Source organism: Malus domestica, chromosome 09, assembly GCF_042453785.1.
Source record: "Malus domestica chromosome 09, GDT2T_hap1".
Taxonomy (NCBI): domain Eukaryota; kingdom Viridiplantae; phylum Streptophyta; class Magnoliopsida; order Rosales; family Rosaceae; genus Malus; species Malus domestica.
The window spans coordinates 697,367-713,075 of NC_091669.1; the positions used below are offsets into that span (position 1 = coordinate 697,367).

A 15,709-nucleotide genomic window follows, 5' to 3' on the forward strand; every position below is an offset into this window, starting at 1 on the left:
GATTTTTTTCAAAAGTCCCAAGTCTAACCATTTTCGAAACACAATGATTTCTTCACACCCATTTTTTACTAGAAGTTATTTCATTCGAAACATGTCAAAATCTACTAACTAGGCATTTGTTTGGAAGTATTTAAAAGTGCTTTTAGATAACCAAAACAATTGACTAGTTTGAAAGTGCTTTTAAAATAACTGAAAGCGGTTTTGAGAAAATATTTTAGACGCAAAAACACTTCAAGTGCTTTATGCAAGAAATATCAGTTATGTGCTTCTTCCAGAAAGCACTTTAAATGTTTTTCCAGGATTTACTTGTATTTTTTTTACTAAATATTGGTTTCAAAAATATTTTCACCAAAAGCGCTTTTAGCCATTAGAAAAGCACTTCCAAACAAGTTCGAGTGTTTGGCAGAAACTTTAAAAATGCTCATGAATTATAAAAGCACTACCAAGGACCAAGTATGAGTTATAAAATTTCACATGCTTCTGATAAAAGCACTTTTAGAAAATAAACATTTCCAAACTGGCCCTAATCGAGCTTGAACCAAATTGTTTTCATTGCAGTTGCTGTGAAAAAGGTTCTGCAGTCTACTTACAAACCACATTGCTAAAGGAAAGCTAGTGCTGACCATAGGATGCACTCTTAGCTCTCCTTTTGGGTTTCACTTTCACACTGTTAAACTTTCTACTGAAGCACTTCTTAAAACTATATAGAACATACAAATTTCTTTTGTTTCCTCTTGCACATGGAGGTAAATTTATAGCCCAAATCCTCGACTGAGCAGAAAAAGTGGGCAAAACCGGTGCAACATTCGACATGTCCACATCCAGGTTCTCCAAAGGACTTATCGAGATGAATGATTATCTTCGGACTGATAGAGGAGAGGAGCTTTCCTACGACTGAGCAGATTCATTGTCATCTTCTGTCACCATCCAGTGTAATTTAGGTCCCTGAATACATACATACATACATACATACAAAGATATGCTGAGTCTCACTACTTTAGAAGTCAACAATATTTCAGAGGCTACAAAATTGCAAATGAACAGCTCTCTCTAGTCGCATCAACATTACAACATAAGGTTAACCGATGGTAACATGGAAAAAACCCAACATCATCACATTCGAGGAGTGCTAGGTTCATATTATTAGGAGAAAGGAGTCATGCATACTGAAACCTTAATTAATGGACGGCCCAATACCTTTCCTTGTCGTATGATTTTGGGAGGGATCACTTTCATGTCAACTACAGTTGATGGTTCAGCCACTCTTACCCCGCCATCAACGATAAAATCAAGGCCCTGTAATGAATTTGAACAAGCAATTTACGGGCTATAATAAGAAAGAATTAATACAAACTAAACAACCTTCATGAGAGTGACAAAAGCATACCTCTGGTCCATATGTATCAGCTATAATGACTGGATCTAACAACCACTCATTCTCTTTCGGGCACTTGACACTGACAACATGGAAAAAAATTCAGTATAACATCATTTGGAGTAGAACAGAAGAACCTCTAGAAGAAGCTCTTGTTGCCGCTTGTAATGCAAGTATGCAAAGAGCTTCTCATCTTCTTACAGTGTATTCAAATCATTAATGAAAAGTAGGTATAAATCATATCTATTTCGAACCATCACCCTCACTAACAACGGAATAAGTATGCAAACGTATTCAAATCAAGTTAGAGTTACCTTGTGGATATCAATGGTGAGCCCATCTTCTCCAGAATCGCTTGACATATGGGATCATCAGGCATACGAACACCCACATCTTTCCTTGATTTGTATTTGGCATCTGCCATCCCATACCTTATACAATTTTTAGGTAGTTGTTTGGTTGCAGTTAAGATGAAAGTATACTGTTACATGAAAAGCTCTGTCATAGGGCAAATTTGAGGAAAATACTGGACCACAAATATCATATGCTTTACAATGTAACATTGTCCAAAATTTGTTCCTAGTTCCTACAGTTACAGGCAACAATGATTGTAAGAGAAGCAAAGAAGAAACTTACAGGGCCGGGTATGCATTGCTTAACATATCGGAACAAATTTGCGTGACCTTGGCCATCACCGCGGGGAAACCCTGTCGTATATGTATCAATGTCGTGGAAGGAGTGGCATAAGATGCCAAGGGGCTGCGCCAGCAACTCAGTCACGAAGACACACTAGTTAAAAACTAAATATCGAAATCCGAAAGAACAAAAACAAAATAAAACCCATGATGCTTAACCTTTAGAGGGTCGATGTTCTTGATTCTGCAACGAAACAAAGACTGCATCTTTAACAACAAATTGATACTTTTGAACGAATTCGAACAATGGAGCTAAAAAAATGAGAGGGTTTTACCGGCGAAGACGTTCAATTGCCGAGTTGTTTCTCAAATCACAGACTAATGCATACCTACAATGCAATTGCTGTTAAAAGTTACTAACTTTTCTTTCAATTCGAGCGATATTCTAATCTAATTTAAACCGCGGGCATTCGAACTATGCTAAATTTACAAACTTACACAGTATCAGTAGGAACAACACCAACAGCTCCTTGTTTCAGAAGATCAACAACTGGTTCCAATTTCCAGCTGTCAGCTCCCGATTGCGACGGATCAACTTCAACGTAAAGCATCTCATCCTCCTGATCATATCATCACTCAATCAATTTCATAATCTTCGCAAATTCACCCCAAAGTTTTGTTTAATTTACATTTCAACAGAGAGAGAGAGAGAGAGGACCTTGGTGAAGCGAGGAGCGGCGTATTTGAGGCGCTTGGGGCTGCGCTTAACGGAGAGAGCTAAGACTTGGAAACGGCGGGGTTTCGGAGAGTCGAAGTATACGCGGCCGAAAGTTGCAGGCGCCGCCGAAGACCGCGGGAAGCTGGAGGAGGAAGCTAGGTGGCCGCCGTTATACACTTTCGTCTGGCAACCGTAACAGTACGCGGCCATTATCTCAAATTTTGGAGCTTCTCTCGCACCGAAACGACGGTCGGAAAACGTCCGCCAATGGTTACGTACAATCAGCCGCCGTATAGAAACTTCCAGGTTCACAAGAGGAAAACGCCGTCGTCTCAGTGGCATAGCACGTGGACAACCTGATGACGACTCGCCTCAATGCGTAGTGGGCTAGTGGGCTGCTCTGCTGAGTTTTTCTCAGAAACTTTAACTAAAAGCTTCAAGAACGGCTTACTTTAACGAAAAATCATATTTTTATACTAAAAAGTCAATCATGATACTATTTACTTTATTTTTTATTTTTTCACTTTCGTTAAAACTCAAAGTTTTTAAGCCATTTTTATTAGTTTTCCTTTATTCTTAGTTTTTTTTTGAAGTCTTCACTTTAGTCTCTTTATCCGTTTATGCAAGCCTCTAATGTGGTGTTACTAATTCACATATTATTGGATTCGTTTGATTTGCCATTCTCTGTGAAAAATTAAAATGCTTGTTGAATGAGCTAATATGATTCAAAAACACTTTTAAAATTTATCTATCAAACGAGTTATAAGCTATTTTGTTTGTCCGAACGGACTTTTATCTCTTCTAGTAGTCATTAATGATCGTAATCTAGGCGTGACTGCCATATTGGAAAATTACTCCATAGCTTAGAAAAAGGAAAACTTATGAGTTTAACCTCCCAAAGTATACATCCAACCCCAGACTTTGGGCTTAATTAACTAATTTTCAGATTAAGATGAGCTTAATGTAGTACTTTAGCTTAATTAATCGCGTTATCCCGGCCGCTAGGAATAAAAAATTCGTATTAAGAGCCAAAACAACAACATCACATACACAACCAATTGACATTCAGAGCTCAGGAGAATACACGATCACAATAAGACATAAAAACTTAGTCATGATCGGCATTTGAAACCAAGGAATTGAATCTGCAAACACAAACCAACATCCACAAAAACTAGCTGCAAAATCATCATTTATATCTCACTCGATAAAATATTCAACATCGTTAATCTATTATATCAGTCACGTTGTCATCGCTACTGTAAAAGTTTACTTGATCTCCAAACTGCCTTCCGGAGTACCAAAAGTTATGACCAGTTACTGCTATGCTCACTGCGGAAGCGGAGGAGGAGGCATATGGGACTTCGCATATCTGAGCCAAGCAAAAATTCCGACACCAAGGATTATCCAACCAAATATGTCATACTTGAGATCGCTGTTCTTGTTTTTCTTTGTAGTCTGCAGAGCAAGGGGAGGAAGACAAAGTAACAAACCGTCGACAGATCAAGTAGAAATAAAAAGCAACCATCATAAAAGATACTAGGACTCCGCTGTAAATCATTGAACATGTAAAAATATCAAGATACTAGATGGATGAAAATAAATCCCAAATGTTGGATACCAAGTGATGTTGTTTCAAGTGAAACTTGTTTTACTTGCACTGATGAAATAGTACTGCATCATCTGTCTCATTGCCTAATGTTCAAAATTTAAGAGTCCGGGACCTATTTTTCGTAATAACATTCGTTTTGGACCATAAGTTCAAATTCGATAACTCAACAGAAGCATGCATAAGAAATTAAACTGGCAAAACGTAATAACTTTTGGCAAGGAAAACACGAACATAAAAGAACAAAGGTATCGGAAAAAGGAACTGTGAGACGAAAAAAGTACCTTTCCACCAATTGAAGTAGAAGGTCCAGTTCCTGCTCCAGCAGCAGCCTCCATCCCCAGTTGACCCAAACCATGCTTGTGTAGATCCAAGTGCAGTTGCGGGGCCTATAAACACAGTAATTAGTAACTTTGCAATTTAGGTCTAACATGCATAACATAAACTAGTAGAGCACATAAAAGAGTATAAGAGAATACAGTTCTAGAAATATTGTAATCAAGAACAACTGACATCTCAACAAAACCAACCGACGCTACATTAAACACGATACAATTTGAAATTTCTATGCACGTCTTGCTACCGCAAAATGGATGCCAACACACGATTTCAACAACAAAACCAAGCATTGTCAAGAGATCAGGTTAGAAAGCAGTGCACCTTAGCAGCCACTTCCAAAGACTTCCGATACAGATCATTTCCCGGCTCCTGTAAAAAGAAGAAAAGATACTTACTGCACATCGAAAGTTGAAAACAATGCGGTATGTTTTGAGATTTTTCAGGGGAAGTACCTCATCGAGAGCCTTCTGGAAACACTGAGACGCCTTTTGGAAATAAACCCTTGCCTCTTTCTGGTCCGGAGTAAAAAATCCGCGAGCAGTTTGAGCATTTCCCAGGCACCACAGAGCATCATGTTTCCTAGGATTAATCTTCAGTGCCTCCTCCAGCTTCGAAATAGCATCTGGGCAAACAAACACAAACCCGCATTTGCAAATTCCAAACTCTCAAATAACCATATGAAAAAGTCCCAAATTTCAAATTTTCAAGGCTACCAGATAAATACATGGAGAATTCCAACATCTAAAATAATTAAACCCAAAATAAACACAGATATATTGGGGAAATTTAAAGATAGCACCTTGAGTCATCTTCTTTGATTCCAAAACATTCTGAAACTGGGAAAGCTCCAGCAGAGCTCCAGCCCACCTCGTCAAGTTCTGCAAATTACAAAATACAAAAAACCCAGATCAAAATTCAACTTCTTTAAAAATAAAAATAAAACTCGAAAGATAGCAAATTTATTAGCTTAGAAAAGATTGAAAAAAAAGAAAAAGGGGAGTGACAAATTAGGAAGATAGAGATATATACGAACATCGGCATCGAGAGGGTTCTTAATGTAGGTGGCTTCGGAGATCTTGCGGGCGTGTTCGAAGAAAAGAATGCGATCGAAGTCGTTGTGCTGCAAATCCATGGCACTGGAATTTTGCCAGGGGTTTTGCGTGCTCTATACGGATGGTAGGGTTTTAGGAGATGCTTAGAGTGAGAGTGACGCCATTTCTCTCTTTTTTTTTTCTTTTTTTTTCTTTCTTTTAAACGAAATGAGGTCACTCGTTTTTTAAGCGAAGGATGATGAAATTAAGGTTTTGACCTCGATCATAAAACCAAGTCGCAATATGAGAATAGGATTGGATTGGACTGCCTATTACAGCTTGATTAAAAAGGTTTAAGCCATATCTTCTCTTTTTACTCTTTTTTTTTTCTTCATATTTTTCTAGCTTTTTAGCTCTACGTGTTAACAAATTATGATTACAATATGCTTTTTCTTAAAAATAAAAACAACTAGAGTTGTGCTTGTACTTTTGTAAAACTGTTAGATCATCTAGCTAATCACGTGACTCAAGTTATATCCAATTTTTCTCTTGAACTTAATATCTTCTCTCCACTCGCCTATCTCGAATTTGAATTTGGTTATGAAGCTCCATAAGCATTTGAAACGCGTTCATTAGTCTATTACCTTCAATTTGATAGTTATGTCGTTGCATTAAGGATTATTTTAGTGTACTTGAGTAGATGTTCTTAAGTAAGAAAAATTAATGAAAAACGTGATAAATTTGACCCTTTTGTATCATACACACTCCAGTAGAAAAAAAAAATAAAGGGTTACATTTGACTCGTTTTAATAGACTAAGGGGCTTTTAAAAATAAACTTATAATATTATAAATTTGTGACATTGATAATTGTTTACTAAATATAAAGTAAAAGGGCAGTGCCAACAACCTTTGCATTTAGACATTTTCACTTATCAAATACCACAGGTCATTTTGTACACAAAAGGCAAGAACTTTTAATTCTTTTAGCTAGAGATTAAAGATGAAAAGTATAAAATAAAATTTCAAAGGCATTAAATGTCTTATGTTTTGTGTAACGTTTGAGAAAGTAAAAAAAAATCCAAATATAAACGTTAGTGCTAAGTTTGCTACAAAAGCATCGTATTGTTTGTCACTCTCCTTGTAATATTTATTGCCGATTTCAAAAGAAAGAGAGAAATGTTAAGGGGACTCTTTGGCAATTTACAGTTTAACATTAATTTTCGTCCAATATTATAAAATAATATGAAAAAACATGAGATGTCAAATAGTCTTATATAGTTCTTCTGAAAGTGTCTCCTTGATATTTCTCAAAGAAAAATATGACCGTGGCACATCCGTGCAAATGAGGCACCAGAGCCCAAGCCAATTTTGAAGCTCGGCCCAAAATCAACTATTTGAAGGGCTGGTCCATTACAATGCTCGTGAACCTTGAAAAGGCCCAAAACTTGAAGGATTTTTTTTTTTTAATATGACACTTAGGAACAAGGGAATTTTAATGAAACATTCCCTCATTTTTTAACAAAATTAGTTTTCCTGAGGAACAATGTATTTATTTAATTTTTGGCAAAAAGCAATGTATTTTTTTAAAATAAAACTCTTTTAATATTTGCGAGACCTCACACGTTACGTGGCAGCCAACCCCACAAACCATGTTATAAAATAGACACTGAAACATAGAATATTGTTCATATAAAGTATCGTAACAAGTTGATGATATTTAAGCCGGCTTGGTCTGCAGCTCAACAGACATAACAGGGGGATTTCTTGTTCATAATTTCAAATCAATATTATTGTAATTCTATTTGCTAGAAAGACATATATTATCTGGATTACAATTTACAAACCATACGCCAACGATTACATAGCACATGATTCTTCTTTGATACAAACGTTCTTAGAAGTTGAAGATTCAAACGCAAAACCTCACATATAATGACAAACAAACTTAATCACTTAGACGACAAATTCATAATACTTGACAAATTCATAATACTTGTCATCAAGTATGACGAAAGTCTTTGCCGATACAAAAGCCAGAACATTCCAACAACCGGTGGAATCTAATTTCGAACTCATCTGACCCAGAAATAAAACAATAAATAAATAAATAAATAAAAATTAGAAGTCATGTCAATTGGATGAGCATGTTGGGTAAAAGACATGAAAGGTGGAAGCAGGGGAGTTGCTGACAAAGGACTCCGGCCCGGCACAGGCCCCGCCTGCTTTTGTCACCTTTTTCCCCATTGGACTCATCCCGTGCCATTTGTCAAGCACACCGACTTGTTTGTTGGAAAGGAACCAAATCCATCAAATTCATTCATCCGAACCATTGAAATTTAATCCAACAGCTAAAGTTATTATAACCCTTGTTTATAGTTTACCTATTTCGTTACACCATGTTTTATAGTCTACCCATTGAATTTTAATCCATCAAATACGTGTGATTAGGTATAATTGTCAAACCATTCCGTTACACTATCGTTTAGGTACCGTTTGGTACGTGGGACGGGACGAAACGGAATGGGACGAGACGTTCTGTCCCACGTTTGGTGCGCCTAAAACGGGTGGAACACGTTGTTTCACGGGATGAATTTTGGGTGAATTGTCGTTCCGCCTCACCTCTTGAAACGACTCGTTCCACATCTGTGAAACATAAAATTATAACATCTCCATCTCCGTCTCCTTCTTCCTCCTTATTTCCATCCGAGGGCATCTTTGCTCCCTCTCCGTTCCGTCCCATCTTGTTCTGTCCCGTCCCGTTCCATTCCGTTCCGTCCCATCTCGTTTGCATATTAAACGATACCTTATAGTCTACCCATCTAGTTTCTTTCTTGGTACATTTAGATTGAGTTAAACCCTCGTATTACAGTCCTAATTCACTGTTTCCGTATCTTTCACTATGTATGTATGCTAATTCTGCTATCGTTTTGTCTCAAAAAATTATTTCCAAACACGTTCATTGCTTATGTCAGACAAACAAGAAAATATCATGCAACCCACGTTGACTTATACGAACGAGGATCCTCTTTGCAAGGATCTTGAGAATTTTGTCCGTTTATCGTATATTATATGGTCAGTTTTCGTCAGATACTGTTAATATTTAATTTTTAATAAAAGTATTTTAAAAAATTTCTGGCCGCACAATATACAATGAACGGATATGATTTGAGGATTTCCAAGATCCTCACAAAAAGGATACGGAGAGGATCCTCATTCGACTTATAGTTGAAATTTTATAACTTTATCATAAAAAATATATATAAATTTAAGTTTTCGATAATTTAAGTAATTAATTCAAACATTTTTTTCTTCATGTTATTCAATTTCTCATGTTGGTGAGTTACACGATGATGTTTAGAATGAGGTTAAAATATCTATATAAATCTTTCCGAACTTCAAAATAATAAACTACCGTAACAAAATCACTAGTTAATCTTCTAAAATAAACTATGAATCGTATGAAAAATCATGTGAACCTTTCCATGTAACCGATACATCCCACGGATCGTGACACTCATGAGTCATGCGTCGTGACACTCATGACCACAAAAAAAGATTCAAAACCCCAATTGGCAACAAATGTAATTCAGCAAACACTCGAGGGCATTATCGGTAAAGTGCAGCATATATGCAACATTAAAAGTCCAGCTGCTGCGCTGTCTTCTGTCGCATCTTCCGGTTTCACATCGCACGGCAGATAAAAAAGGTAAAGCCTTCCCCTCTGATCCCCAAATCTAGGGTTCTTCTGACCAGTCGAAAATTCACCATCACTCCACAAAATCAAAGTCCTCGAGCCCTCCGCTTCCTCTTTAAACCTAAAAATTGAAGCTTTATTTGCTTAATCGCAGTTTAGTTGGTAATTATTTGCTACATTTTGCTAATTGCATCTCGTTCTCTTTAATTTCTCTTGCTCTGCTCTTTTTCTTGTTTTAATATCAAATGCGCGTTCTGGATCTTTGATTATGGAGTTTATATGTTGATTGTATGGATTTAGGTTTTTGTTAACTGATTAGCTTATTTTTTTTTCACGATTTGGAATAATTTTATTTATATTTATGTATTTTGGTTGACTTTGTAGCTGCAATTGTTGTTCCCTGCTTGTTTGGTTGGCTGGAAAATGGTGTTTCTGGGTCTTTTAGGTTAATTTTCTATCACGAGAAGTCTGTAAGGCAAAATTCGAAAGCTTCGTTTTTTGAGCTTCTGTTTATTTTCAAATACTTCAAATTTTGAGAAGAACCCTTTTTATTTTTTTATTTTTTTTTTTTAAATTGGAAAACGCTGAGAAATAGCTTCCCATGCCAGATTTTGTAGTGGATGTGTGTTTCTGCAAACCCAATTGGTAATATTTTAGGAAGCGAAATTGTTAAATGAATTTTAGAGTTTCAAACTTATTTATGTGATTTTAAGATTTAATATTTTAACCTACCATTTTTAAAACTATCCTTGCAAAAATTTGGGTAAATTCTAAACTTAGTTACTGGGTTGTTTTCCTAATTTTAAAGGCATAAATGTCCTTTCGTAAAATTATTTTCATTTAAACGTGTGCAGTCTTTCCCAATTCTGTGGTTATGCAGACTCAGCTTCAGAGATTTGTATATGGTTATTTTCGGTATATTGATAGCAATATCTCAAAATTATCTTGTTAGACTTTGAATATTGAGTGTCTGCGATAAACAGCCACCGAAATAAATTTGTTTAAAGATTTGTTTTTTTCTATTGATTAACAGTCTGCATTTATAAATGGTAATATAGCATGCTGATTCCAACGTGCAGGTTATTATTATCTTATCTGCCAATTTATCGCGTATATCTTATTTTCATCCACTTCTCAAAGTTTTTCAAGCTTGTTTCTCTTGCTCATGTATATGATGGTGCCACAACTCTCTCGTGTGAATAGATTAGCTGTTTTATTGATTCCCTTATCCTCTTTACTTTCTTTTTAGGGTTTTGGGGAGGGGTGGGTTGAATTCTTTTCTCAATTTAAGTGCATTAATTGAATGCAGCATTCTTGTTTCTTTTCAAGAAAAAGAAAAAGTAATCGATTTCATGTTTCGGTATGCCTGCGATCCAATTGTGAATGTTCTCTTTTGGTCTTGCTTAATTTGTTGAATCTGCCATCAGTGCTCGTTAATAAAAGTTCCTTTTGGCATTTGTATAGTTATTACTGCCTTTGTGCAATTTTTTTATTAGATAAGCTTGTCCTATGATACATATTTGCTATATGTTTTAACATTTTAAGTTTAACTGGTTTCCTATTCTCAACCCCATTTTTAAGTTTTCTAACTCATCTATTCATTTCTTTTTCTTTGAACACTGTTTTACAGGATCTGTCGATCTGAGTAGAGTTTGCAAGATGGAGAGCTTGAACAGCTTTTGGCAATTGGGTGATGAGCTCCGAGGGCAGTCAAAAGTCGCAGAAGATCACAAATGGTTAATGGCTGCTTCAAAATTGGCTGAGCAGACAAGGGTAAAGGGCGAGCGTATGAATAACCTTGATCTTTCAAAGGGCCCAGCTGAACAAAGGGCAAGGGATAAATTTGGGTTCCAGGAAGATAACAAATTTGAAGGCCAATACTTTAACATGCTGAGCTTGGATTCTAAAGTAAATGAAAATGTGAGCAAAAGTTCCTTCAGGAATGGTATTTATAACATGAATGCAGTTTACCAGAAGAACAATGCAAGCATTGTGGGAAACATGACTGGAAACAAGTACAGCAACAAAGAAATCAACAACAGCAACAATAACAACAACGAATCTGCAAATACAGTTGAGAAAAGGTTCAAGACCTTGCCGGCAACTGAGACGCTCCCAAGAAATGAGGTGCTTGGAGGTTACATCTTTGTATGTAACAATGACACAATGCAGGAAGATTTGAAGCGACAACTATTTGGTAAGTTTGACTAATTCTTAGCTCACTTAAGAATCTGTTTTCGCGTTTTAAACTTTTTTTATAAGCTTAAATTTCAGTCTACAACTGAAGGTCCAGGTATAAATGACTGACATCTAGCTGGCATTCCCTGCATGATGCATTTGCAATCTTTACTGAGATGCTAGTTCATGTACAGGGTCCTTGAGTTTATGCCAGTGCTTATTAGGGATTTCCATAGGGATCTGAATTCTTAAAAGTTATAAGTAGGATTATGAAATATCAGACGAAATGATTTATGATTTTAGTATGTATTCCTCTAGCCATGCAACTTAATTACTGAGTTAACAATAAATGCAGATTATGCTTTTGAATTATATATTTTATATTCCTTCTTTGACACTCCCAAGTAATTCTCATGTGTATTAATCATTATATGTATATGGTAGGTTTACCTCCAAGGTATAGGGATTCTGTTCGGGCAATAACACCAGGCCTGCCGCTGTTTCTCTACAATTATACGACACACCAGCTGCATGGCATTTTCGAGGTTTGTTCTCAAACTTACCATATAGTAATATTCTTATGTCAAACTTTTGTCTCCAATATTCTTTGCAGTATAGAAAGTATACAGATTGGACTATGATATTAGCTTATTCAAGTAAGGTAGTTGTGATATTATTAGCTTATTGTTCCTCCTTTTTCAATTGGTTTTGTGCAGGCAGCAAGCTTTGGTGGTTCAAACATTGATCCAACTGCTTGGGAAGACAAGAAGTGTAAAGGCGAATCTAGATTTCCTGCTCAGGTAAATTTGAAATGGTAAAGTGGAAAGTTCTGTTTCTTTTGATTTTTTGCACGTATCCAATTTATCGATGGACACCGTCTCCCTTTGTTATAATTGATTACTAGGTAAGGATCTGTGTTAGAAAAATCTGCAAGGCTTTGGAAGAAGATGCCTTCAGGCCAGTTTTGCACCACTATGATGGTCCCAAGTTCCGTCTTGAGCTGTCAGTTCCTGAGGTATGACGGCTAAGTCAATGTCTGCATTGCCTTTTTTGGTTTAATTGTAATTACCTCGTATAAACTCATTTGATGTTTAATGATTTTGCAGACCCTGGAGCTATTGGACCTATGCGAACAAGCGGGCTCTGCAGCATAAGCTAAATGTTGGCAGCAATATGTCAATGTCAGCTGTGTGCTTTCAACAGATTTTCCATGGAGCGCAAGCTTGGGGGGTTAAGTCTGGTGGTTTTTTTCTTTTTTTCCTTTATCGTCTGGAGTTATATAGTGTTCTTGTGAGTGAGCGCTGCTGAATAAGTGATCTCGTCTCGTGAAGTTGCTTGTTTTAAGTTGTACAACACTTGATAGCTTTGATAACGATGAAAAACAGTCGGAAGATGTAAAAGAGAACCGACTGCGCTGTCGCTGTGTAATGTAATGATAAAACATCCTTAAGGTCAAGTCCTTAGTCGATGGTGTGCCTCTAATTTGTACCCATAAACTGGAGTTTGGGATGCCCATCTCTTGTTCCTAGTGTTGGTTTTTGGTAAAAATAAAGAGCATCTACCATGTTGTTTACTAATGTAGCTTCTGCTAGTTCAATGCTTGCTTGCCTTTGTGATTCCTTTCAGGGGAGTTTTAACGAAATACTTTCAGCATTGTTCATGTTTAACGAAAAATCTTACTTTTACCTTTTTTTGGTACTATTCATTACATTTTTATTTATCATTTTTCATTAAAACTAAATTTTTTTTAGATTTTTCATTAGTTTTTCTTTCGGCTCAATCATTTGTGAAGCGGATGCACATAATAACTGTAACGGTAGCATTGCCTGAACCCTAAACCCTAATCAAACGTTCGTTAATCATGTATATGCTAACTTTTGTACTACTTCGATAGATGTCATCCAAGTTTTGTTCCTTTCACTAACAAGGAATTAAAAAACAGAGTAATTAGAATCTCCTACATTTTCTTCAACGAAATTGAAAAACGAGGCGCTTATATCAAAACGCCTCTTAAAAAATTGCTACCAAGTTAGCCTTCTATATGCACAACATATATAAGATGCAAAATATATTAACAGATATATAATACCCATAATTTTAGTATCCATTAAACCACTTGCATATATAAGAGATAACCAGAACACCAAATCCGGCCGATATATGGTAGTGTTTAAATATTTAATCTACTTTTAAAACCCTCAAACATGCATCGATCGAGAATCCTGAGCCCTCCAAATGTTGTTTTATTCGAAATGCGCCATGTTGTCGAAGAATACGTTGTCGTAAAACATGTGCTGTGATTGAAATGCACCAAACTGTTGATCGTATTCGGATGACAAACCAAAAGCACTTGCTGAAATCGGACACTCCAGATAACTCGGCTGCATGGTTAGCGAAAGCATTGGCTGATCGTACGAAACGCTCAACGGAACAATGCCAATAGGGTTAGGGTTTTCAACACTTGGAACGACTGCTGCCTCTTGTTGTTGAGATGCAGCACTTGAAAATATTGAGTCGTACATGCATGGCTGCTGCTGCATGGGATTACAGAAAGTTGCGTTCCCATCCATATTTCCATATGGCGCAGGAATGTCCCACGTAGATGTTCTGATGTTGGAGTTGGAAATAGTAGCTGAAGAACAAATGTACTGAATGTTGTTGTTATTAGCCCAGGATGTGCCTGCAGATTGCATCTGAGAATACTCTCGGTTGCTTTTAAACGTGGCCTGCACATTATTTTAAAAAGTAGATTATTGTTAATTTCGAGTTTTGCCAGCTTTGATTAATTAATAACGCTTAGACCTTGGTCTTAAGCATTGGATTGGATTTGATAACTCTCTAAAGTCATGCATGCTAAATTAAAAAACAGATGCCGACTTCCAAAACCAGTCCAATCTTCACGAAATTGTTATGACGGAAAAATTTCGTTCATGGCTAATCCATCTTAATTATATACCATACCTTCAACAAAATTTGAATGTTAACAACAATTTCCTCCTTCAACATACATCAAATTTGGTTAGTTATCTGATCAATTATAATCCTAGATGTCAAAGGAGGCCCTAAAAACTACAAAACAAAAATTCGACAAAGATTTGGTAATTAAAGGCACTCACCTTTGGTGGTATTGTCTCTTGCACAACAATTTGCTTTGATTCCTTCATCATGCCATGCATCTTATGAGTATCTACAATTTTGTTCTCCAAATTTTTCAAAAGGTCGAGCATTTGTTCTACTGAAAACGCATCGAGACGATCTTCCCATGCAGGATACTTCTCTTCACAGCTCTTGCTGCGTAGCTTCCCAAACTCCTCCTTCACTTGAACCGTTCGCGTGGCATAGAAGTCACCCAAACTTTGGACCTTCTTGACCTTTGATGAATTTGATTTGTACATATCAATTATTTCCTTGACATCTTTAAATTCCGCAGGGAACGTTGCTGCTCTGCTCACTTTACCCTTGGATTTCTTCTCGTAAACGATCGTACACACCTTCACATCACAAAGTGTGTGTAATTCAACCGCCTTCTTCAACAATCCGTTCCTTCTCTTTCGAAAAGTAACCTTACGCGAACGTTCGTTCGGAATTAACTCCAAAGGTAACTTTGATTTGCTTCGACCCATGTTAGTGTTATTTTTTGAACCGATGCAGAAAAATGGAGTTTTAGGGTTCTTTAGGTCATGGTTGTTTATATAAGAGATTTGAGATTTCCTTTTATCACAAAAAAAGGTAACAAAATCTTTCTGATTGATTTTTATTGTTTTACTTTCTTTACTGATACATTAATCATTGATTAATCACCAAAAAAAATTCTTCGAGATACCAAATCTTCATTCTTTCTTATTCTAACATCCACCATTAATTAAGGAGTTGACTACAATATTTATTACATTTATCTAATACAATCACCATACGACCATCAAAAATATTCTTGTGAACATATGTAAAGAGATTTTTTGTAAACCTAAATTTCGTTTCTGAACACTCAATTTACAATCACCATATAACGGTCAAAAATACTCTTGTGAATTTAAAGAGGTTTTTTGTACGTCCAAATTTCGTTTTTGAACGCTCAATTTAGAGTTTATGTGTTTATCAAACAAATTAGAAGTTTGAGGCATCTCCATGG

At 36.3% G+C, this 15,709-nt stretch overlaps 4 protein-coding genes across 5 annotated transcripts; 1 reads left to right on the top strand and 3 right to left on the bottom strand.

Annotated features, from left to right (window-relative positions):
* Nucleotides 1-533: 533 nt before the first annotated feature.
* LOC103442132 (uncharacterized) lies at nucleotides 534-3,172 on the bottom strand. Its single transcript, XM_008380887.4, has 9 exons — nucleotides 2,729-3,172; nucleotides 2,509-2,630; nucleotides 2,346-2,399; nucleotides 2,230-2,254; nucleotides 2,012-2,134; nucleotides 1,690-1,856; nucleotides 1,388-1,457; nucleotides 1,198-1,296; nucleotides 534-945 (listed from the first exon to the last, which is right to left on the bottom strand). The coding sequence occupies exons 1-9, from the start codon at nucleotides 3,068-3,070 to the stop codon at nucleotides 889-891; spliced, it is 1,059 nt and encodes a 352-aa protein (XP_008379109.3). The 5' UTR covers nucleotides 3,071-3,172; the 3' UTR covers nucleotides 534-888.
* Nucleotides 3,173-3,907: 735 nt separating this feature from the next.
* On the bottom strand, nucleotides 3,908-5,938 carry LOC103442133 (mitochondrial import receptor subunit TOM20-like). Its single transcript, XM_008380888.4, has 6 exons — nucleotides 5,710-5,938; nucleotides 5,476-5,554; nucleotides 5,129-5,298; nucleotides 4,998-5,045; nucleotides 4,622-4,726; nucleotides 3,908-4,186 (listed from the first exon to the last, which is right to left on the bottom strand). The coding sequence occupies exons 1-6, from the start codon at nucleotides 5,806-5,808 to the stop codon at nucleotides 4,058-4,060; spliced, it is 630 nt and encodes a 209-aa protein (XP_008379110.1). The 5' UTR covers nucleotides 5,809-5,938; the 3' UTR covers nucleotides 3,908-4,057.
* A 3,250-nt stretch (nucleotides 5,939-9,188) lies between these two features.
* LOC103428991 (B2 protein) lies at nucleotides 9,189-13,157 on the top strand. Of its 2 annotated transcripts, none has more exons than XM_008367132.4 (6): nucleotides 9,189-9,414; nucleotides 11,033-11,599; nucleotides 12,025-12,125; nucleotides 12,297-12,380; nucleotides 12,485-12,595; nucleotides 12,687-13,157. In XM_008367132.4, the coding sequence occupies exons 2-6, from the start codon at nucleotides 11,062-11,064 to the stop codon at nucleotides 12,732-12,734; spliced, it is 882 nt and encodes a 293-aa protein (XP_008365354.3). In that variant the 5' UTR covers nucleotides 9,189-9,414; nucleotides 11,033-11,061; the 3' UTR covers nucleotides 12,735-13,157. The 2 variants fall into 2 exon arrangements, with proteins under 2 accessions (XP_008365354.3, XP_008365355.1); XM_008367133.3 differs by having other exon boundaries at nucleotides 9,351-9,564.
* A 666-nt stretch (nucleotides 13,158-13,823) lies between these two features.
* LOC103429101 (agamous-like MADS-box protein AGL19) lies at nucleotides 13,824-15,242 on the bottom strand. The gene is made up of 2 exons (XM_070805088.1): nucleotides 14,697-15,242; nucleotides 13,824-14,306 (listed from the first exon to the last, which is right to left on the bottom strand). Exons 1-2 carry the CDS (start codon nucleotides 15,201-15,203, stop codon nucleotides 13,824-13,826), a joined length of 990 nt encoding a protein of 329 aa, XP_070661189.1. The 5' UTR covers nucleotides 15,204-15,242.
* Between the last annotated feature and the right edge of the window lie 467 nt (nucleotides 15,243-15,709).